The 23606-nt window shown below is 35.7% G+C and overlaps 1 protein-coding gene across 4 annotated transcripts in view; it reads right to left on the reverse strand.

Moving 5' to 3' along the window:
* Positions 1-23606, reverse strand: part of Mtrf1 (mitochondrial translation release factor 1) — a 53376-nt gene that overhangs the window by 24773 nt on the left and 4997 nt on the right. For 3 of the 4 annotated variants that reach the window (XM_076871928.1, XM_076871927.1, XM_076871925.1), the window contains exons 2-6: positions 14177-14331; positions 11788-12207; positions 9982-10073; positions 8321-8402; positions 8017-8124 (exon numbers count right to left, since the gene is read on the reverse strand). In XM_076871928.1, the coding sequence (XP_076728043.1) occupies positions 8017-8124; positions 8321-8402; positions 9982-10073; positions 11788-12199 (694 nt within the window). In that variant the 5' untranslated portion in view covers positions 12200-12207; positions 14177-14331. Of the gene's footprint in view, positions 1-8016; positions 8125-8320; positions 8403-9981; positions 10074-11787; positions 12208-14176; positions 14374-23606 lie in introns of those variants that run through there. The other variant, XM_076871926.1, reaches the window with a different exon arrangement.

Below are 23606 nucleotides of genomic sequence, written 5' to 3' on the forward strand. Positions count from 1 at the left end.
GGTTCACAATTAACTAGGTAGAGGAAACTAGGAAGTAGGGCCTAACTGGATGAAGCTGGTCACTATGGGCAGGCCCTGGAAAGGCATTTCTTCTCCCAGGCCCCTTCCTGGCTCTGTCTGTTTCCTGGCCACTATGAAGTAAGAAGCTCTGTTCCACCACTTGATCCCTGCCATGATGTTCTGCCTCGAAAAGCCTCAAGCAAAACAGCCAAGTGACCATGGACTGAAACTCTGAAACAGAGCCAAAATACATCTTTCCTCCTTGTTTTTCTCAGGTATTTTGTCAGAGACAAAACATTAACATACGGATAAGCACTCCTAAAACTCAACTTCCCCTGTGAAAAATCATCATCCTATCTTAAAATTGAGCCTGGTATGATGGTACATACCTGTAATCCCAGCAACTTGGGAGGCTAAGGCAGGAGGATTGCAAGTTCAAAAGCAGCCTTAGCAAGGCCCTAAGCAACTCAGTGAGACCCTGCCTTAAAATAAACAAACAAACAAACAAACAAATAAATAAATAAGAAGGGTTAGGGATATGGCTCAATGGTTAAATACCCCTGGGTTCAATTCTTGGTACGAAAAAAAAACCCAAAAAATTAATTTAAAAAAAATTGCAGGTCCTTATAGCTCAGTGGTAAAGCTGGTACTTAGCATGCACAAGGATCTGGGTTCAATCCCAGCACCAAAAGTTTCTTATTCCACACATTTATGATTCATTTCTTTCATTTCCTCTCAATTAACTGTTGAAAAATATTTTAGGCAGTTTTTCATTTCTATGATAAAACAAATACCTTAGGAAAATTAATTTTAAAGGAGAGATTTATTTTTTAATTTATGGTTTTAGACCAAGGTTGGCTGCTGGCTCCATTGCTTTAAGCCTTATATAAGGTAGAAAATCAAGGTGGCAGGAGTGTATGGTGGAATAAAGTAGCTCACTTCAAGTCAGACAGGAGGAGGAGAGAGTCTGGGGATAAGATACTCCCTTCAAAGAGATACCTTCAGTAACCAACTTTTTAGGAGGCTGCATGGACCCCCTCAGATTTCCACCACTTCCCAATAGTGCCACCAACTGGGCACTAAGCCTTTAACACTTCAGCCTTTTTTGGACATTCCAGATTCAAACTATGACAAAAACTTGGGCTGCTGACCTGTAGAAATTCCAACAGCCTGGTTTTGCAGATTGCATGCACTTGGTACATTTAACTATTCTGCTACCCTCTGTATTGTCTGTAATTTGGCAGCTGGGTCCAGAGACTAAATCAGACATCAGTTTGAGCCCCTTGTCAAGATTACAGAAGACATATAATGTTCTTTTTATGGTCTTCACAGCTTTTGATATGATGCTTAATGCATCATGGTGTTATAAAATAGTCTATCGTTTCTTTCTTACTTTTTAGTTAAAAAGAGCATCTATAAAGAGAGAACTATTTTCTTTTGTCCACTGTTTGATTACTTGGGGATACAACTGCATTGGACAGTCAGGATAAAATGCTTGATTCTGTCCCTTTACTAGTTTTACCAATATACCAATGTTTTTCTGCAATACAATGAATTGGGACTTTCTATCCTCTCAAGATGACCGATTATTTTTTTTAACTATCATAATGAACTCAAGAGTACAAACTCATCTAGCATATTTACATCAATTCCAATTATTATTTTTGAAGCTTAACTTGTCTCATCTTTGGCCAATGGAAGCCTCTTTAGGTTTACTTTTGTGTTCTTTTGACATGACCCTTGCTGAAGTATAACAGGATACTCCAGGATTATCTTGAACAAATCTTACCTCAATAAAATCACTTTCATATTAGGGGGTTTTATGGAGATACCTTGTAATAGTATTAGTATAAATGCTGTTTTGGAGTTCTGGATTTGCTATTAAGTTGTTCTGTGTGTTTTTTTAACTAAAGTTTTTTTAAAAAAATATTTAGTTGTAGATGGGCACAATACCTTTATTTTATTTATTTATGTGGTACTGAAGACCGAATCCAGTGTCCCATGCATGTAGGACAAATGCTCTACCACTGAGCCACAACCCCAGCCCTGTTCTGTGTGTTTTTATGTACAGTTTCAGAAAGACTGAAAACTATGTTGCTGTGGCTGCAGTCATTTTCCAAATACGCTTCTGATGAACACACAGTACTATGAAACCCAACCCACAGGTTTCCAGAGTCAAACATACATAGACAAAAATTAGGTATAGTTTTAGATTACCCTTACAAATGCCTTAAGAAGGTATCAAAGAGTGACATACTATCTATTAAAAAGTTCAATATAGCTGGTTTTCCTCCAGCACTGGATCAAATTACTGCTAATCTTGAATACCACATAAAGAAGCTGACATGTGGGGTGGGGATATAGCTCTGCTGATAGAGTGCTTGCCTTGCATGCACAAGGCTCTGGGTTCAATCCCCAGCACTACAAAAAACAAAAAACAAACAAAAAAAAGCTGACATGTGCTTAAGAGAACAGACTGTAGGAAAAATTTGATTGTTTAATAGTCATGTTCAGTGTGTTAAGATAGTTTTAGTACAAAAACACCCAGGAATTAAAACAGGTAGAACCACAACAAATTTATTTTTGTATGTGTGTGAAACTGGGATTGAACCCAGGGCCTTGCTCATGGCTAGGCAAGTGCTCTACCACTGAACTTCAACCCCAGTCCTCCTCATGCTGTACTTTTAAAATTATTCTTCCCATCCCTTTACTTTATGTTGAGTGCAAATATTTGAATTTACATAAGCTGAAAAGGAGAAGGCTACAACTTCCCTGTATAAACTAACAGAGCCAGTGATAGCCTGCCCAAGTTCAAATTTGAGGGTCCTCTTGTTCCTAGCTGTGTGCCCACATGCAAGCTACTTAATTTGTCCAGGTACTGGTTTCCTTATTTGTAAATAAAATATATATCTAAGCTAGAGCGGAGCTATTCATGCTGAAGATTATGTAAGCAGTATCTCAAAGACAATGTAAGCATACAACATCATTAAATTTGACCTACTCTTTAAGGTCTTTTGAGGGAGGTGGATAAAAGACAAACATACATAGAACATTTAGTACAATTTTGACATTTAGCTGTGGACAAGTATCAGTAGTAATTGGAACTACATCACAAGCTCTCCTAGACTAGTTTGGCATCTTGTGGAAGAGAAAGGCTATAAAGATCTCTGCAAACTAAATTGCTATGGAGAGTTGGAGAATTGACACACTCTTAGAGGAGGGCAGTGAAGGTATACTGCAGGACTTGCCATATGAAAGCTAATGCTTTTGGTGGGTTTATATATATATATATATACACACACACACACACATACATATTATGTATATATGTATGTGTATATATGTGTGTGTATGTATGTGTGTGTGTGTGTGTGTGTGTATATATATATATATATATATATAGTTTTTGATGGACCTTTATTTAATTCATTTATTTATATGTGGTGCTGAGAATCGAACCCAGTGCCTTACACATGCTAGGCAAGTGCTCTACCACCCCAGCTCCTGGTGGTTCTTATTGACAGGTAGGGATAAAAAGGCATTTACCAGATCAATAGATGCTTATGAGGTACCAGGGATGTGTGAATTTGATCAAACAATGAAACCACATTAGGTATAGCAGCTGCAACTGGAGCCATGACCTAGTTAAGCTTTGATGATCTACTGTTACTCCCTAAGACCCATCTGTCTTCTATGCAGGTCAAACAAGAGATGAATAGTCCTTGATAGTGGTATTAATCTCTAAGATCCTTCTAAGACTGTGCTATTGTTTTTGATTTACTATTTTTCTAGGTAGCAGCAATTCTAATGGCTTCCATTAGGTCTTTCTTACTATAATAGCATTTGTTACACCAGTTAGGGAACCAATGTGGGGATTTTGCCTGCTCTTGAGTACTTCATTCCAATTATGAATTCTAAAACTTGGAAATAACCAGATGATGAGTTTGGGGACCAACTGGGCCCACTGTGAGATGGACTTAAAGTAAAATTCGTTTGACTGATCACCTGACCTCCATAAGCACCTGCTCTGCCTGGTAGACCACAGAGATATTTTGGATTTCCCTGGACTAGTTCAGTTCAGAGCCAGTGTCCAATAGTCCTGGAAAGATTTGATTATTTTCTTTTTCCAATGCACAGTAACTCTGTTAAAATGATCAAGATCCCTTTGGGGAAACTGGAAGAAAGATTAATAGTATAAGTTTTGGTAGTGTACCAGTGGACGTTCTTTAAGGAACCCATCCTCCTCTTCATTCAAGGAGTTTTGGGTCTAAAAACTGGTGCAAGTCTAGGAACTGATTGAGGGGCTGTGAATCTCCACATTTATGTTTTGGTTTGACTTTTGTTCACATGACCTAGAATTTTTGTCTTATACAGATCACACGGAGGCGCTGGTGCTGTAGCTCGTGGAAGAGCGCTTACCTAGCAAGTGTAAGGCACTGGGTTCGATCATCAGCACCAAATAAAAATACATAAATAAAAGGTATTGTATCCATCTACAACTAAAAAAACATTAAAAAAAATAATTTATAGACTTCCTATTATTTTACTTCCAGGAATACTATGATCAATGTCATAAGTCTTTGAATGTCAGATTATTCTGACTGCTGCTTTGAATCTATTATCCAATAACTACACCTACCTTGCCTTTAGGTTAATAACACCACTTGATTCCTGCTGCTCTGGGATCCAATTACTGCCACTACATATAGGTTCCCAATTCAAGGACCCAGGTTCCCACTATAAGGTCTAGCCTATAGAGAGTAATCACTAGGCTCTTTGCTAGGGCTCCCTTCACAATTTCATTTCTTACAGTAATGGTAAAAGGTATGCCTCCTGCAGATGTAAAATTAATCATACTACTATTTCAAGTGGCCTCTCCCTGAATTCAACTAATGAGTAAAGAATAACAAAATAAAATTATAAACATTAATCTCTTGGGGGTGGAGAAGATAATACATTTCATGGAATCCCTTTAACTTGAAAAACATTTCAATTCATTAGACATCAGGCTTACAGAATAACAGAATCAGACATATACTACATACCAAGAGTTGTTTCCCTTAACTACTTGAGTTAGTCATTTAGTTTTGACTACTGATACAATGATTAAGTATTATTTGTATCTGTACCCAAAGTAAAATAATTATGACTCTAAGAGTTAATATATAAAATTTAAAATAAAATTTTTCTTTTCAACTTTAGAACTTCTGAGGATGCCTGAAAATTCTAATTTCATTTAACATTAAAAAAAGAAAGAATAATAATATATATGATTTAACATACATGTTATATAAAGATATTTTTTCTCTATTCCCTATCCACATCTTTTTTCTTCTCCTATCGGTTTATCATATCAATTTTAGAATTATTTTACAATTTCAATGAATTGAAGTTTATTCTTCGTCTTTATTTTAAAGATATTCAAGTGAAATATTTAGGACAGTATTTTTTAAAAAGAGCTTTGAATGATGACACTTCCCATTACTTCCTCTTTAGAATCTGCTGCTGCATCTGATTATCTCTTTCAAACTTTCTGCTCTTGCCTCCAGAATGCTATACTGTCTTCCTTTTCCTGTGTATCTGACCTCTCTGTTTCTTTTACCTACTATTCTCTTTTTCAATGTGGTTATTTCCCAAAGCTTGGTGCCCTGAATGTTTCCTCTCAATAGATTCTCCCTCACTTATTCTCTCAAAATCAGACATAATCTCTGTGCTAATAACTATCAAATATGTCTCCTGAATTCTGTTCTCACAGTATCTGTGGTTACACAATTTAGCATTTACTGGATATTTCTAAATGGATGCTTAATTCAAAACTTAGTTAAAAAAACACTCATGGGGCTGGGGATTATAGCTCAGTGGTAGAAAACTTGCCTAGCATCTGCAAACCCCGGGTTCAATCCAAAACAACAACCACAAGAAGAAAAACCACTCAACATTATTCTTCCCAAATGAGTTTTTGTTATTTAACTTCAACTCCACTCAGTAGAATGAACAAATATCACAATCTCCCCAGCTAAAAAGATTAGAATCCCTGAGGCTCATCACCTCTGTCAGAGGAGAATAATGGGATGTAGTGTGACTCTAGATCAGACAGACCTGAATTTAATCCCAGGATTACTTGTTGTGTGATCCTGGATTATTTAATTACTCTCCAAGCCCAGATCTTCATCTGTAAAATGAGATTAATAATATCTATCCCACAGGTTGTGAGGATCAGAATGGTGAGATGTACACATAGGAGATGCTGAAGAAGAAATAGCCCTTCTTGTATCCAGTTAGTTACCAAATTTGCCTAAGTACCCCTACTCTTAATTCTAACTCTTAGTTATGTCTGGATTACCTTGAAGATTGCCTTAAATGTAGCCTCTTCAATCTATCCTTCATACTCTTGTCAAAGAATCTTCTCAAAATTTAAATTTCATCAAGTCATTATCACATTTATTTATTTATTGGTACTGGGGATTAAACTCGGGGCCTCATGCATGTTAGCCAAGCGCTCTTCACTGAGCCACCTCCCCAACCCCTCTAGCTCTTTTTATTTTTATTTTGAGACATGGTCTTGCTAAGTTACCAGACTGGCCTCAAACTTGTGATTCTCCTGCCTCAGGCTCCCAAGTAGCTGGGATTATAGGTGTGTGCCACCACAGCTGCTTTATACTGATTCTTACAGTTCAGTGTTCAGTATACAGTTCCCTATTCTCTATCAATCAAGGCTTATTCAACTTTCAAGGCTGTCCAAAATCCACCTACTCAAATCTATTTCAGCTATTACATCACGTTAAATATGCTGTCAGTAAACTCTTCATTGTCCTACCCACAAACCAAAGTCTTTGCTACCACCATGCTGTTGCTTCCAGAGGGTCCTTCTTTCTGCTATTGATATTCCCCTTTCCTGTCATATTTAAAATCTATACCAAGTACAACTTACATATGTATAATATGTTGGTTTTCATTTCCCTCTACTTTTTAAATTAATCCTCTTTCCCTATTTTGAGTTTGCAGTTTAGTACCGATAATCCTACTGTGGTATAGCACCATGTAACTAAGAATACAAAATATTCAGATGGACTAAATGAGAAAAAAAAAAGAATTAGTGTTAAATACCCTAAATAACTAACTTGAGTATTTAAAAATGTAAGGTCACCAGGTACGGTGGCGCAAGCCTGTAATCCCAGTGGCTCAGGTTCAAAGCTAGCCTCAGCAAAAGCGAGGCCCTAAGCAACTCGGTGAGACCCTGTGTCTAAATACAAAATAAGGCTGGAGATGTGGCTCAGTGGTCGAGTGTCCCTAAGTTCAATCCCAGGTATCCCCCACCGCCCAAAAAAGGTAAAAGTGTAAGGTCTTACACTGTTTGTTATTGTTCATGTTGTATAAATTTTTATTAGCCCAATTCAGTGGAAGTTTCTTAAAAATAAAAACAAATGACTTTTTTTGCAGTCCCATAAAAATTTAACACAATTAGACACTTAGTCTAATTGATAATATTTTCTGATAATGTTACATAATTGATAAAGCTCTTTTAGAGTAAAAACTTTAGTATTAATTTTTATTTTGACCAAGTTTATTAGTACATGCCTGTCATCCCTGGTATTCAGGAAGCTGAGGCGATAGGATCTCAATTTCACGGCTAGCCCAGGCAACTTAGGTAGACCCTGTCTCTAAATAAATAAATAGGACTGGGAATGAAGCTCAGTGGTAGAGCATGAAATATATATATATACTTTGAATAATAGAAAGTAATTATTTTAAGGCAAGGTAGGTATATCTATTCTGCCCAGGAAAATTTTCTTTAATATTCCACCTTAGGATGATGCTTCATCCTTCCTGTTCTTTTCTCCCGGCTTAGAACTATACTACAGTAAAATTCTAAACAACTGTTGTAAGTCTGTGTCATAGTATTTAATAGATAACAGATCAAATGATTTTTAAAATGTAGCAGCATGTTTCTAATCAATATCAGATGTAATATAATTTTCAGCATCTTCTATGGACAAAATCCTCAAATATGCCTACCATAATCTGCTGGTGTATAATTCACAAGTTCGAATTTCCAGTGTTTATAGTGCGAATAATTCTGGTACATGTCAAATATTTCTCGGGTAAATTGCTGACAGATATCACCTACAAGAAAACATAAAAAACAGTTAGTACAAAGCTTTTAAAGAGAGCTATCCTTAGAAATGAGTCCCTTAGGAAATGAGAAGTAACTACTTCCAAAGATGAACTCATTTAGTGGACTTTAATGTTATAGTGATGTCAAATCAAGGTAAACTTCAAGAGTTTTTTAGGTCATTTACAATAACATGATTTTACTGACCTCCAGTAGTTCTTCCAGATGTCACCTCTAAAATAACATCATTTTGGTCGTATTTCTCTTTTGGCACTAGACTCTGAAAAAGCTGGAAAAGATTTTCTTTAGCATATTATTATTACTTGAACTTAGATAAAAGCCCTTAAATCATTAAAAAAATCAGTAATTAAAAAAATTATATAGTATCCTCAAGAGGTTAGTCCTTAAATGCTATAATGAGTAGATCAAATTAGACTAAAACAGGTGATCAGTTCATGTTAACAATGAAGTTACTTGTTCAGATATTCTGCACTGCTATCAGATTAATTTTCTAAAATGCAGAAGTTTAGATCAAAGCCCAGAATGTTCCATTCAATTTTCTTCAGATTTTGCCTCTCATAATTAGTTCTGAACAGTAGCTTCTTTCATCTAATGAATGAAGTAAGGCTTTCAAAGTTTTCATTTGGGATAAATACATACATACAATCGCATATTCTCCCCTCCCATAAGTGTCAGTGGATATACCATGCCATGTCTTGCCTTCTCAGTGGGGACACTCTTTAAACACTAGCTTGAGGGCTCTGGAGATAAAACTCAAAGAGTTTCTATGCCATGACAAGGAAAAAAAAAAAAAGTGGATTCCTAATAAAGAAAGCAATCAACTTTCCTTTTAGGATAAAAGGGACAAAGTTTCCTTAATATTCAAAGTCTTCCAAGTCAAAAGTACCTACATGTCATGACTTCTACTGCCAGTTTCTGAAATACTCTATCTCTGCTAGAAATGAGATAGTACATGAGAAAGAATATTAAACTAAGTGTCAGATACTTTAGTTTGCCTTTGATTAACTGGTTAAAGCAGTGATAAAAATAACTGATAGGGCTGAGGTTGTAGCTCAGTGGTAAAGCATTTGCCTAACGTGTGAGGCACTGGGTTTGATTCTCAGTGCCACGTATAAATAAATAAAATAAAGGTCCATCAGTGACTAGGGAAAAAAAAAAGAATAACTGATACTTCTACTTCATCCCTCCAACCCCTGAAAGAGCCATTCTCCTGGATTCCCAGAGTAAGAAAGCTGAAGGTAAGATGATGGTAAATATGATAGAGGGAAATGTATTCTTCACTGTCTTTGGAGATAAGCCATCCACTGAGTTAGAAGAAAAAGAAACCACCTTGAAAGAAAAATTTCCCCTATGTTTCTAGGAGATACCAGCTGATACTGATGTATAGTATCATGAACCTTGAGAAATCCCAGTATCTTATTAAACCTAACTAAAGACTTGTATTAACCAACTGTCTCTAATGCCCCTGGATTCCTTCCATTCTATCCAGAGTGCAAATTTCCACTATGACTCACATCATCTCCTTTCAACAGTTTAAAAACTCCTGATTGTTCCCCATGCAGACTAAATTTCTTTACTAGCACATCTTTTCTTGCCTGGCAAGTTAACAGATTCAGATTTTATTTTTTATTTATTTTTTTTGTTCTGGGCACCTCTGTTTTATTGTTCAACATTCCAATGTCTTCAATCTCATTGTATAACAAATCCCAGCAGTAAACCTAGCATAATTACCTCTCATAAGATAATAAACCAGTGTTTGGGAAGTACTTTAGGCACCAATTCACTCTAGCAGGAGGAGTATTTCTTAATGTTAACATTATTGGATTAGTCTACTTCCTAAAACATACCTCACTGTACAACATGTTGATTTTTTGATCAATGATTTGCCTTTCTTCCAATGCAAGTTCTTGTAACTGCTTCTCATCTTGTTTATTTAGACCTAAAAACAAGCAACAGGAATTATGGTAAAGTTTTTAAACAGTTACAGAAAAAGTCTTAAATAGCCACCTCATCTTTTGTCTATGTTTTACTTCAGTTAGGAAGGCAAAGCAATTAAAATACTTGGAGAATGTCAATTAATGAGTTTTGCTAAGCATCTTGACCATCCCCCTCTGTAGATTGTGATTTGAATATCTATAAGTAAGCACAGAAAACAGTGATTAACTATGGGCTGGAGCTGGAACTCAGTGGGTAGAGAACTCACCTAGCATGTATGGGTTTAATCCTTAGTACCACATAAAAATAATAAATAAATAAAATAAAGGTATTATGTCCATCTACAACTAAAAACATATTTTTTTAAAAAAGAAAATAGTGATTAACTAAAGAGGTCTTAAAAGGAACTAGCTAACTAAATATAAACCCAAATAACCAAGGTTAAGTTTTGGAGAAAACTGGGGTGATCATTTCCCTTTGAAGGTGGCAGCCATAACTCAGTACTCTTGTGATGTGTAGTGGCTAGAACTCATTTGTTTAAAAGAAGTCATATATAAGAAGTCTTGAAATCTCTTGACACATTCATGTCTAGCACATTTTTTAAAAACACTATGTGGGTCAAATAAAATATAGCCTTGTAATCTGTGCTACATGGAAACAACGGTCCTTTTCATATATCTCAAAAGCAGAAAGTTCAATTATGCAACTCTAGCAAAACAAGATAACAATGACAGAATGGCCAAGTATGGTGAATCCCATAAACTTTGACTCCATTGCTCTAGATGTTGAGCATGTATCAGTTGTGAGAGTTGCAAACGAAAGTAGAAATTTTTGATTCTCAATAATTATTAGGAAGAAAATAGAAATGAAGAAATAATTGTAAAAGAAAGAAGGCTCTATAAAATTCTTCTCTAGTCACACAAGTCTTTAATGGGGATTCTGTGCCTCATTCACGTTTTCAGTATTTAACACTTACTATGTGCTAGACATACTTCTAGTTGTTGAAGACTCAAGGAAGAATAAAACATGGGTCCAAGCCTCAAGTGGGTCAGTCTGGGAAAGATGGACACACGCACACAATCATGGTATGTGATAAGCAGAATGCCATTGTGTCACAGGACACAAATGAAGGGGGATAATCCAAATTTCAGCATTTCAGGAGAGCTTCCTGGTTAAGGTATTTTCTGAGCTTGTAAATCATCTGCTGCAGAATTGTAATGTCACTACTGGTATCACTTTGCGCACATACACCACAAACCAGGCTGACATAACCCTTACAGTCCTGGTTCAAAGGTATTGGGAAAATTTTCTTTTCTAATCATATAATTTTTTTGTGGTCTCTTATTATTTGCTATAAATCTGTAAAATCCAGTCCAGTTCAATTTTATTAAATCAGTAAGTATTTGGGAGCCTATTACATCCTAGGATTGGCATAAGAGAGTAAAAAAAAAAAAAAAAAAAAATAAGACTCAAGCCCTGTCCTTGAGGAACAGACAATGAAGTCAGGGGTGGAGACTTCTTAGCAAGTACCTTAAGGAAACTAATGTCTTAGTAGTTATCTTTAGAAGCTGAAATATGTCAAACACTCTAAGTACAGAGTTCTTTTCTTGCCAAGTGTTGAGCTTACTGCTTGTAGGGTTTTAAAAAAAGATACAGTTCATTAAAGCTTTAACGTAAAAAGCCAATCCTGTACTTACACACACATATCTTTTACTTACTTTCACACATTGATTCTAATTCTTTAATTGTTTGTTCAGCCTCCTGAATTTCTTGGCAAATGGCTGCAAGTGGTGCCAACTCAGCATGCCTTTGGTTCAAGGACTTTTGGTCCCTTTCATTCAAAGACTTATCCTGCAAACACTGACCAAGTGCTTGATACTCCTTATTTAAGTCTTCCACATATTTCTGTAGTGCTTTATGCTTCCAGAGCATCCTGGTATCCTGATGACAATATCTCCTGGACCAATTCTTACTTAACAGATGATGGAGAATGTGATTCCTATTTTGTCTAAATGGCTTTGTAAAGAGATGTATCTGTCTAAACTGATGAGAATGCAGGTGTATGTGATGCTGGGGATAAGCATTAAGAGATGAATGTCTAAAAAGCCAAACACACAGGTGACGATTCATTTCAGCACCTGAAATACAATAAACACAACTTGAAAAGAAAAATAAACTCTAAAGATATATGGTACAATAGAGCTAGAACTTCAAATAAATCATGCTTTGCTCACTTTATCAGCCAGCTCAAAACACAGCCCCAAAGTTCCAACAACTCATAAGAATTCTTCAAACTTCTGAACAACATATTAAAATAAATGAAAACAGCACCCCTTTTCCACCCCACCCAACACATATAATTAACGAAGGCAAATGAGTGGGAAATATACAAATATACAAACAAATATACAAACAGAATGGGCTAACTTAGCTATTTTTTAGAAAATATCCAGGGTCAAGAATTGTCTGTCAATAAACATTTGGAAGCTACAAAACAACTGTGCAAACTTTTAAGTGGTTCATGGTTGTTGCCTTTTAAAGTTTAAAGGAAATACTATTGTCTAATTCTTTTCATTCTAGGCATCGAAATGACCTATGAATTCAAGTACTTTTATCGTGATTATTCACTAACTGGATAGAGGTAGAGCTGTTATTTGAATGCAAGTTGCCTACTCCAAGATTAATACTTTGTCACTCTCAATTCTGCAGTCACTTATAGCCGAGATCCTCAAGAAGAAAACTTCAAATACTAAGAGAACAATAAAGTAGGTCCGGTTAACAAGGGACAATGATGATAATTAAGCAGATACAAAATAATATAATTTCAGTTATGTTTTCAAAACATTCTACAATATGTGGGGAAAAAACTCTACTGGAAGTATGAAAGTATTTTTAAAAAAAAAAACCAAAAGCTGAGCAAACCAAACTGTTAATAAGAGGATCTCTCGAGATTATGTACATTTTGCTTGATTTGCACTTTTCCAAGTCTTTTACATATAAAGCACATATTACTTTCATAATTTTAAAAAGGTTACTTTAAAAAAATTATAGGTTAGTAGAAATTGGCTCTGTACAATAATTACCTGTTTTCCCCTCAGATAATCAAGAGCTAACAAAAGTACACAATGATTTTATTAAGTAAGAAAAAGAAGAGTTGGGTGCTGTGGCACATGCCTATAATCCCAGAGACTCGAGAGGCTGTGGCAGGAAGATCACAAGTTCAAGGCCAGCCTCAGCAACTGAGCAAGACACCGTCTCAAAATAAAAAGGGCTGGGGATGTAGCTCAAGGGTTGAGTGCCCCTGAGTTAAATCCCCAGCACCCAACAAGAAAAAAAGAAAGGGAAAATACAAAGCGTTCTAAGAAAAACAGTTTGCCTCTAAAATTCTAAGATTTGAAATTGAAATAAGAGTTAAATTTTGGCACCATCTCCAGACAGAAGGTGTATTTTACATATTAGCTCATTTTATCTCTCTAAATCTGCTAACAGCATTATTGCTTAGGAAATAAAATATTCAAAATGGTCTCTAAAATATTCAACATTTGGGGTTCTACTGATTTAACATATTGAACCTCATTTGGAAATGAATTGTGGAAGCATGCAACATTATTCAGGGCCACAAATTTAACACTCCTCCAGCAGTTTCTGTGCCTCAAGCTCATCAGAGTGAGTGTGTCCCCCATCTGATAGTGGAAAAAATAAAAAGATGACAAACATTTTTGATAAAATACTTATAGCTAAAATTTCCATTTTATGAACAGCAGTAGAGTGAATAACTCTCAAGGTCATGAACCTCATGTTAAGGGATCAAATAGAGACATTTACTCTCTAGGGTCATTTATATCTGATTCGAGCAAAATTTCTCTAGCACCCAAAATAACAAGTGTGATTCTGCCATCTTAAAAGCAATTCTCGGTGTTAGCGTGTCAAAAGTGATGGTAAGCCGGCGCTAAAGCAGCACGTGCAAACCATACTGTACAACTCTGTTATGGAGCGACTCCATAGGAAGGCACCACCAGGAGGTGGAGGGGAAAACGAGTCCCGGTAACACCAGAAGAGAATTCTGAGTACCTAAGAAAAAGAAAAGAAGGTATTAAGTTTCCTTACTGAGGCGGAACCTTCCGTGACCCTCTACCGTTCAGCTGGTCAGACCCGGAACACTATCACTTTGTGAATTACTCCTTCCGGTTGACGCTTGCCGCAGGCTCCTCGTCGGTCAGGACTCTTCTGCAGAGTAGTTTTTGAGCGTCCCTAACTATGAGCTAGAATGAGAGAAATGACAAAGCGAGACAAATCTTCACGAAACGAAAACGCGCTTTATTTATCCGGAGTGGGAGTTCAGAGCGTGTGTCCAATGGTGGAAGGACGGAAGGACACTGCCTACAAAGAACCAAAACTCCCAAGGGCCACCACCAAGGGATCCTGGGAGTTGTAGTTTGTCCTGCAGAAGGCCCCTTACCACCACCACTTCCACACCTGACCTTGAGCCAAAGGTGGAGGAGCTTTGATTTTCACTGGCATGTGCAAACCAAGAAGAGAGATGGTCTCTGTTCTGATTAAGAGTTCAGGATTTACAATATATTATAGGTGAAATTACAAGAACTTGCTTTTCAGAACCCCTGATTTTTTATGAGTAAGCACTTTCATCATTCAAATTTAGGAGATACTGTATGCTAATTGCTATATTTTCAGCTCCCAAAACTTGAGAAAATATCCAATGACTAAAAGAAACCTTAAACCTAAAAGTTACAACAGGATCCAAAAGACAGGTAAATACACACACAGGTATATGTATTTATATCTCTATAAGGTAATGACTATAATGTTGCATGCACATATAGAATTCACGGGCTCAACCAATATTTATAGCTTGTAATCCACCAATTTAATAAATATTTTTAAAGTTCAATTAAACAATTCCAAGAAAATGCGAACATATTACTATACTTTGAATATTTTAGTGGGATATAATCCTTGGCTATCACATTTACGAGTCATTTGATTTCTGTGCCTCCATTTTTTCCTTCTGAAAAGAAAAGGTGAAAAATACCCCATATTATTGAATTCAGAAGGTTTTTTTAAAAGTTATGATCACATACATAAAAAAGAGATTATCCATAAATGCAAAATAAAATGGAGGATTGGTTAGCTACTTAAATATACCTACTTCTACCTGCTACATACTAGATACTTTTCTAAATGATTTAAACCTATTAATTCATTTGCTACTCATAACAATCCTAAAATACGCACTTTACAGAAGAGAAAACTAAGACACAGAGGGCTTAAGTAATTTATACAAGGTAAAAGACCTAATAAATAACAGAGCAGAGATTCAGGCAAAGCAATCTGTTACATAATCTGTGGCTCCTAAGCTCTGAGATGGTTCCCTTCCCACTTCCAAAAATTAAAAAAAAATTAGAAAGAGAAAACTTTCAATTATTCATTAAAAAATATTAAACACCACTATGTGCTATTCCCTGTTCTAGGTATGGGGATCTGGCAATGAACAAAAAACAAACAAACAGCCAGGTATGGTTGTACACACTGTAATCCCAGTAGTTTGAGAGGCTGAGGCAGGAGGATTGAGAGTTCAAAGCTAGCCTCAGCAACTTAGCAAAGCTGTAAGCAACTTAATGAGATCCTGTCTCAAAATTTTAAAAAAGTAAATAAATAAAAATAAAAAATAAAAAGGATTGGGGGGGCTGGGGTTGAGGCTCAGTGGTAGAGTGCTCACCTAGCATGCATGAGACACTGGGTTCGATCCTCAGCTCCACATAAATGTAAAATAAAGATACTGTGTCCACCTAAAACTTAAGAATAAATATTTAAATAAATAAATAAATAGGATTGGGGATGTGGCTCAGTGGTTAAGTACCCTTGGATTCAAAGAACAAACAAACAAAAATATCTTTGGCCACATGGAACTTATGTTCTAATAGAGAATACATTTCAAGGGCTGGGGCTGTAGCTCATTGGTAAAGCGCCTGCCTCTCACATTGAGTCACTGGATTTGATCCTCAGCACCACATAAAATTATATAAAGATATTATGTCCAACTACAACTAAAAATTTGTATATGTATATATATATTATTTATTATAATATCATATATATATATATGAGAATACATTTCAAATTCTACATAAGTCATTCTAAATTATTATCTATGGGGGGAGGGGTACTAGAGGTACTAGTGCTTTACCACTGAGCTATATCCCCAACCCTTTTTATTTTTTATTTTAAGACAGGGTCTGGGGGGTGGGGCTGGGGTTGTGGCTCAGCGTTAGAGCTCTTGCCTAGCATGTTCAAGGCCCTGGGTTCGATCCTCAGCACCACATAAAAAAAAAAATTTAAATAAAGGTATTGTATCCAACTACAACTAAAAAATAATTTTAAAAAAGACAGGGTCTCACTAAGTTGCTAAGGACCTCACTAAGTTGCTGAGGACCTCACTAAGTTGAACTTGTGATCCTCCTTGCCTCAGCATCCCAAGTCACTGGAATTACAGGCATGCACCACTGTGCACAGCCATTCTCTTAAATTACTCAAGAAAGTCCTTTAATTCTTTGATTTGTGTATGCAACTAATAACTTAAGTATCATATGTAAAACTATTCTCCTTAAAAAGTAAGCCCTCCTTAAAAAAAAAGTTTATCTTACAGAAATAGAGAATAGAATAATGGTTACCAGAAGCTGGGAAGGTTGGCACAGGTTTGCTGGAGAGAGGATGGTGAATGGGTACAGATGTGCAGTTGGATAGGAAAATAATTTTTAATATCCTATAGCGTATTCTTGATTGACAAGAATTGATTGTTATTTCATCCACAGCCCAGTTGTGTCAAGGCAGTGGGGTAAATTGCAGACAGGCCAAAGAAGGTGCCCAAAGACAGCATGGGAAAGATGATTTATTAGGGAACGCTTATAAAAGATCAGTAACTGCTCCAAGAAGTGTTTAGTGGTGACAGGCTGCCGCATCTCCATCCCTTATAGTGCTGTGCTAAGCAGTACCTCCTCTCTTTCACAGTGTTTTGTCCAATGGCAGCTAGCTGGATAAGTGACATGTATCCTTTCCACAGTGCCTTCAGTTTTACACCCATCCTCTTTCAGAGAGGGACTTTTTGTGTTGTTTTTTTGGCACCAGGGATTGGACTTAGGGGCATGCGACCACTGAGCCACATCCACAGCCATATTTTGTATTTCTTTTAGAGACAGGGTCTTACTGAGTTGCTTAGCGCCTGGCTTTTGCTGAAGCTGGCTTTGAACTCTTGATCCTCATGGCTCAACCTCCTGTCAGAGAGGGATTTTAGATGTTAGGCTGCAGAAGCTGTGATAACATCAGCATTAGTTTGCTTGTCTGACAAGCATCCCAAGGAGCAATTGTCCCAGTGTATATGCAAAAAGTAGTTTTTTATAGATAACACTAACTTGTTCTAATTCCCAGGGTACATGAAAGCCTCTGTTCTTTAAGATAATATATATCTGGACTTTCTAGTCCAGGCTTGCTCTCATTGTTCCCTTAACTTGGTGAGGTCTTTGGGAGCAGAAAGTAGGCATTCAGGGACATGATGTTTTACAGTCCCCCTTTGCTTTAGGGACTATATAATTGTATATTTCAAAAGAGCTAGTAGAAAAGATTTTGAGTGTTCCCAACACAAATAATAAACTCTTGAGGTAATTGATAGGCCAATTATCCTACATTATACATGTGTATTAAAATATAATACAACACCCCATGAATGTGCACAATTATGTGTCAATTAAATATAAAAATTTAAAAGAAGTTACAGTACAATTTTTGCCAAAAAGTCTTTAACAAGTCTTTGAAAGCCTTCCTATGAACTGCATTGTTCATAGCCATATTATTCATGTATATATTCAAAATTTGTATATTGAAGCCTTATCTCCCCATGTGACTGCATTGAAGATAGGACCCTTAAGGAGATGATTAAAGTTAAATGAAATTAGAAGGGTGGAGCTCTGATCCAGATCCAATAAGATTAGTGTCTTCTGAAAAGAGACACAAGAGAGCTTTCTCAGTCTTTCTGCTCACACAGAAGGGTCATGTACCTGAATGCCAAAAGAAGGCACCCTAGAAAGAAACCTAACTTGCTGATTTGTACCTTGATCTTCCACTTCTCAGCCACCAAAACTGTGAAAAACAAATTTTTGTTTTTAAAACCACCAGGCCATGGTATTTTCTTACAACAGTACAAGTAGACTAACATTTAAATATATAAAAATTCATTGAGATATACATGAAACTTCATGCACTTTATTGCATTATTCCTCAATTTGTAAAAATCTTTACAAAAAATTATTCTTAAGCAGACATGGTGGCCCATGCCTATAATCCTAGCAGCTTAGAAGGCTGAGGAAGGAGGATCTTGAATTCAAAGCCAGCCTCGGCAACTTACTGAGGTCCTAAGCAATTCAGCGAGATAAAATATAAATAAAATATAAAAAGGGCTGAGGATGTGTCTCAGTGGTTAAGCATCCCTGGGTTCATTCCCCAGTACCAAAAACAAACAAACAAAAAAACAACTTATGCTTTATTTTATTTGTTTATTTTTATGTGGTGCTGAGGATTGAACCTGGTGCCTCACACTAGTACCTCACATGTGCTAGGCAAGTGCTTTGTCATTGAGCTACAGCCCCACTAAGAACTTATTCTTGATACTATAAATATTGCTTTCTCCTGTAAATTTTCAAAGAAAGAAAATAATGTGGTCTATTTATATTTATTTTCATGCAAAGATATTCACATTATATCATTTTTTATATTTATTTTTTAGTTATAGGTGGACACAATATCTTTGTTTTATTTTTATGTAGTGCTGAGGATGGAACCCAGTGCCTCACACATGGTAGGCGAGCACTCTACCTTTGAGCCACAATCCCAGCCCCACACATTATATCATTAATTGAAAGAACATATTTTGAAAATAGGCAGCTATTCCATTTAAAAAATATTTAGGGCTAAAGATGTGGCTCAGTGGTAGAGTGCTTTGCCTATCATGTGCTAGGCCGTGGTTCAATTCCCATTACTGAAAGTAAAAAAAAAAAAAAAAAAAATTTTAAATGCTTATATATTTAAAAGTCCAGTAAAATTACAAGTAATCATTATTTTCATATTTGTATGTGTCAGCTGTCACTGTAACAAAATATCTGAGATAAACAGTGTATAAGGAGGAAAGATTTATTTGGCTCACTATTGCAGAGGTTTCAGTCCATGGTCAATTGGTCACCTTGCTTTTGGGCCTATGGAGAGAAGAACCTTACAGCAGTAAGCACGGGGAAAAGCAGGTCAGTTCACCACTTGGTAACTGAGGAGGTTGGGGAGGAGGAATAGCCAGGATCATAATATCCTCTTCAAGGGCATAACCTCAGTGACCCAATAACCCAACTTCTTCCAACTATGCCCCACTTCCAGATGTTTTCACCATCTCCCAAAAGCACCTTATCTGGGAACTATGCCTTTAATACATGAGCTTTTGGGAGACATTTAAGATGGAAATCATAACATGGTTCCTTAGTTTTGTGATGAATTTTATTGTAAGAGGCCATAAAAGGAAAAAACCTATGGAAGGTATTAAGGATCATTTTATAAAATTAAATAACTTCTACTTCTAAAGAGTATAATATCATGAAAAGATAAATATTTCCCAAAACAGTAATATCAATAATAAAAACTGTTAGTTTGGTGACAAAAACATATACGTATAAGATTTTGATTAAATTAGTTATAAGAACTATCATATCTGAAACATTTCTCATAGTAAAGTCAATAATAAAGAGTTTCTTTGTTGAGTGAATTTGTGATAGTACTGATAATTTTATATCCCTTTGAGAACCTAAATGTCCACCTTCTAGAACTTGGAGCAAGCTAAAATAACAAATTATGCAGGGCCATTTTTCAGATTCTTTTAGAAAAGCAAGCTTAGTCCAAATACCCAAGAGGTAGTTATTGGGGGAATTTCACTAAGCTTCTTCTCCTAGGCTAGTTTAAAGATTCTCTCTATGTGTTTGCATGACACAAATCAACTTGTGTCCATTTGTAGGGACTTCAAATTAGTTAAGTGTCCACTTAGGGTTTTCCTTCAGAGAAACAGAGCAGAGCACCAGGGCTTCCACATTTCTGTACATTCTTTGGGGATCCAAACCAGGGCTGCTGTAGATACTGGTTCCAGACTAAGCTGAAATCTTTGATTCCTTCTGTGAAATTTTCAGAAGCATGAAAGCTACTTAAAATCCCTGCATACAAGTTATGATACTCTTTGGCTTTGAGCACACCATGAAGATGAGCCTGTTTTTCTGGTTTCCTGGAGCTTAGGCCCTTGGCAATACCTTAATGTCCCACAAAATGAAGACTAGAAATGTAAAGATCAGATATGTTTGACAATAGAAAAGATGAAATCAGAAATTATTTAACAATTTAATATAAAATTCAAACTCTCATGAAGGATGAAAAGAACTGGCAAGGCATATGTTATTCTATTGTATTCTTATAAACTGTTTTCCCTGAGAGAAGCAGAAATACAAAGGATGAAAAGGCCGAATATCTTATTTTCCCATGTTCATACTGGCTCTCAGATTTTTTCTTAGCTTGAAAAGTGAATCCTAAGAAATGCGCCACCTGCTGGCATTGTTGAAACTAAACCCCTCTCAAATAATTAAGACATACAAAGTCAACCTATGTTCCATTTATCTTTTTTTTTTTTTTAGTTGTAGATGGACATATCACCTTTATTTATTTATTTTTATGTGGTGCTGAGAATTGAACCCAGTGCCTCACATGTTTGAGGCAAGTGCTCCACTACTAAGCTACAACCCCAGCCCTCTTCCTTTTATTTAAAAAAAAAAAAAAAAGAAGAAGAAAAAGAAGAAGAAAGACAGGACAAAACTATCTTTCCACCTAAACTAGACCTAGGTACATTGTTTCACCTGCCCTCTTTCTTCTCTTTTCTCCCCATCTCCACTGGATTATTTTAAAGCAAATACAAAACATCAAATATTTTCATCTGCAGATATTTTAGTAAGTATCTCCAGAAGATAAAAGGCTTTTAAAAATGTAAGTATCCCTAAAAATTAAAAAAAATTATATTATCAAATATCCAGCTGGAGTTCAAATCTACCTAATTGTATTAGATTTTTTTCTTTTCTTGTTTACTGGCCTAACATGAATATTTTGTTGCATCAGGATTCAAAGGGTTCAAATAGATGCATTGCAATTGATTGTTATATTTATTGTGAATCTCAATCTTTGGGGCTTCCTTACTTCTTTTTCTCCTTACATTGTATTTGTTCATGAAATCAGATCCTCTGCTCTGAGTCAAAGAGTCAAGATGTTTTTAGTCTTGTATTCACTGTTATTTCCTGATCTAAAATATTAAATCAGTTTTATTTATTTATTTATTTATTTTGCAAAACTGCTTCATAAGTGGGTTAGATACTTCCATTAGAAGATAGAAAATATTCAGTTGTCTTTGAAAATAATCTTATAAACTCTTAATTACCTAGGTACATTATTTCATTAAGGGCTACTAAAATGTGAAGTTTTATCAAATTCTTTCTTCATTTTATTAGCTGAAACATTTATAAAGAGAAACCTCCCTGTATCAATAATTTGTTGCTTTTGGCTTTGCAATTTTTAAAAGGAAAAAATTAAAACTTTGCCAAAGTAGAAATGTAATTAAATTCAAAATCTTGTTTTTTGAATGATTTCCAGGATTTCCAAATTCTATTTTAATCTCATAGTTTTAAAAATTTTAGTAATACAGCAGTTATCTTCAATTTCCCAAATCCCAAAAGCTCTGAAAAACCTCATTTGTGATTCAGAATTCAAAATCTTTGAAGATTAAAGGTTTTCAATTTGACCTAACATGAACATTTGGTAAGCAAACCTGATCAATATGGAGGTGAAGCAATTTATATCTGTATAAAGCCACTTTAGTGTTGTTGTAAACATGAATATACTTTACTGAATAAATAATGTATTAGATTACAGGGTGCTGCTCCAAATCCTGTTGAGGGGGTCATGCCATGCACAGCATATGTATTTGTAGTTGGACACAATATCTTTATTTTATTTATTTATTTTTATGTGGTGCTGAGGATTGAACCCAGGGCCTTGCACAAGCTAGGCAAGTGCTCTACTGCTGAGCCACAACCCCAGCCCCAGTTTTTTCCTTTTTTGTTTTGTTTTGTGCCTCATGTAAATTCAACCTAAAGGAAAAGAGTGGCACGATTAAGCCTGGATTAGTATAAAAAGGCCTTCAAACAATAATTTTCAATCCTGCATATTATAATAATTTGGGAAGCTTTTTTAAATACCAAGTCTTCACCTTACTTCTGTTGAGTCAAAATTTGTGGGGGTTGGGCTCAGGCATGAGTAGTTTTTGACCCTCTCTAGATAATACAAAAGTAAAGCCAAGATTGAGAACCAGTGCCTTCAAATAACATACCATCCATGAGACAAAAAACAGGATAAGACAAAGATATAAAAAGACAAAGTGCCTTGAAAATTAATAGGAAAAGAACAGATCCCCTGGGAACAATTGGAAGGACTTTGTAAAAGGAAGGTTTTGAAAAGATAAAGTCTAGGGTAATGAGAAAATGACTTCTGATAAACCTACTAGGTTGAACAAAAGTGTGATAATTAGAAAATATTGGATCAATAGAGACATAAAATTTCACAGGTATGTAATATAATTGTATAAGCAAAGTGAAGGAAAAATCTGAGAATAGAGACCAAGTTCTAGACAATGGAGAAGGTTGTTTACAGTTTTGATATTCTCAGTGGCTCATTTAGAGTTTTCAATAGGTAAGACTTATTTGGAAGTATTACCGAGAGGAAAGCACCTAGAAGTAGAGGAACCAGTTATGATGCTTTTGTAATACATATGGTCCCCAACTTAAAGATGGTTTGGCTTGTGATTTTTCTGATTTTATTAAGGTATGAAAGTAATAAGCATTCAGTGGAAACTGAATTTTGAATTTTGATCATTTTCCAGGCTAGGACTATGCAAGAAAATCAGATCCTCCCCTGTGATGTTGGGCAGTGAAAGCCGTCATAGCTCTCAGTTGGCTACATCATCACAAAAAAACAACTGATATTTCACTGTGGATTGTATTGCTAAGCTACAACATTTGATAGTTAGCTGCATTTAATGCATTTTTGATTTATGGTATTTTCAATTTATGATGGGTTTATTGGAATTCAACCCCATCATAAGTCCAGGAGTTTTCAGATGGAATGGGAGAAATATACCAGATCTATAATCTAACTTGGCAACTTGACTGTGGAGAATAAGAAAGAAGAGTTAAAGTTGATTACAAAATTTTGAGGCCAAGCACAAGAGTGATGTCATTAATAAAAACAGAAAAGTCAGGACTTGGACTGGTTTGATGGGAAGATGATAAATTTTAAGTGTTCATGAAGGAAATGCTTATAAGATGTCTAGTTGAAGATATTTAACAAAATGGGAATGAAGGGAAGGTGATTAGAAGAGGACTTGAAACTAGAGACAGATTTAAAA

The sequence above is a fragment of the Callospermophilus lateralis genome, chromosome 12 (genome assembly GCF_048772815.1).
Source record: "Callospermophilus lateralis isolate mCalLat2 chromosome 12, mCalLat2.hap1, whole genome shotgun sequence".
Lineage (NCBI taxonomy): Eukaryota > Metazoa > Chordata > Mammalia > Rodentia > Sciuridae > Callospermophilus > Callospermophilus lateralis.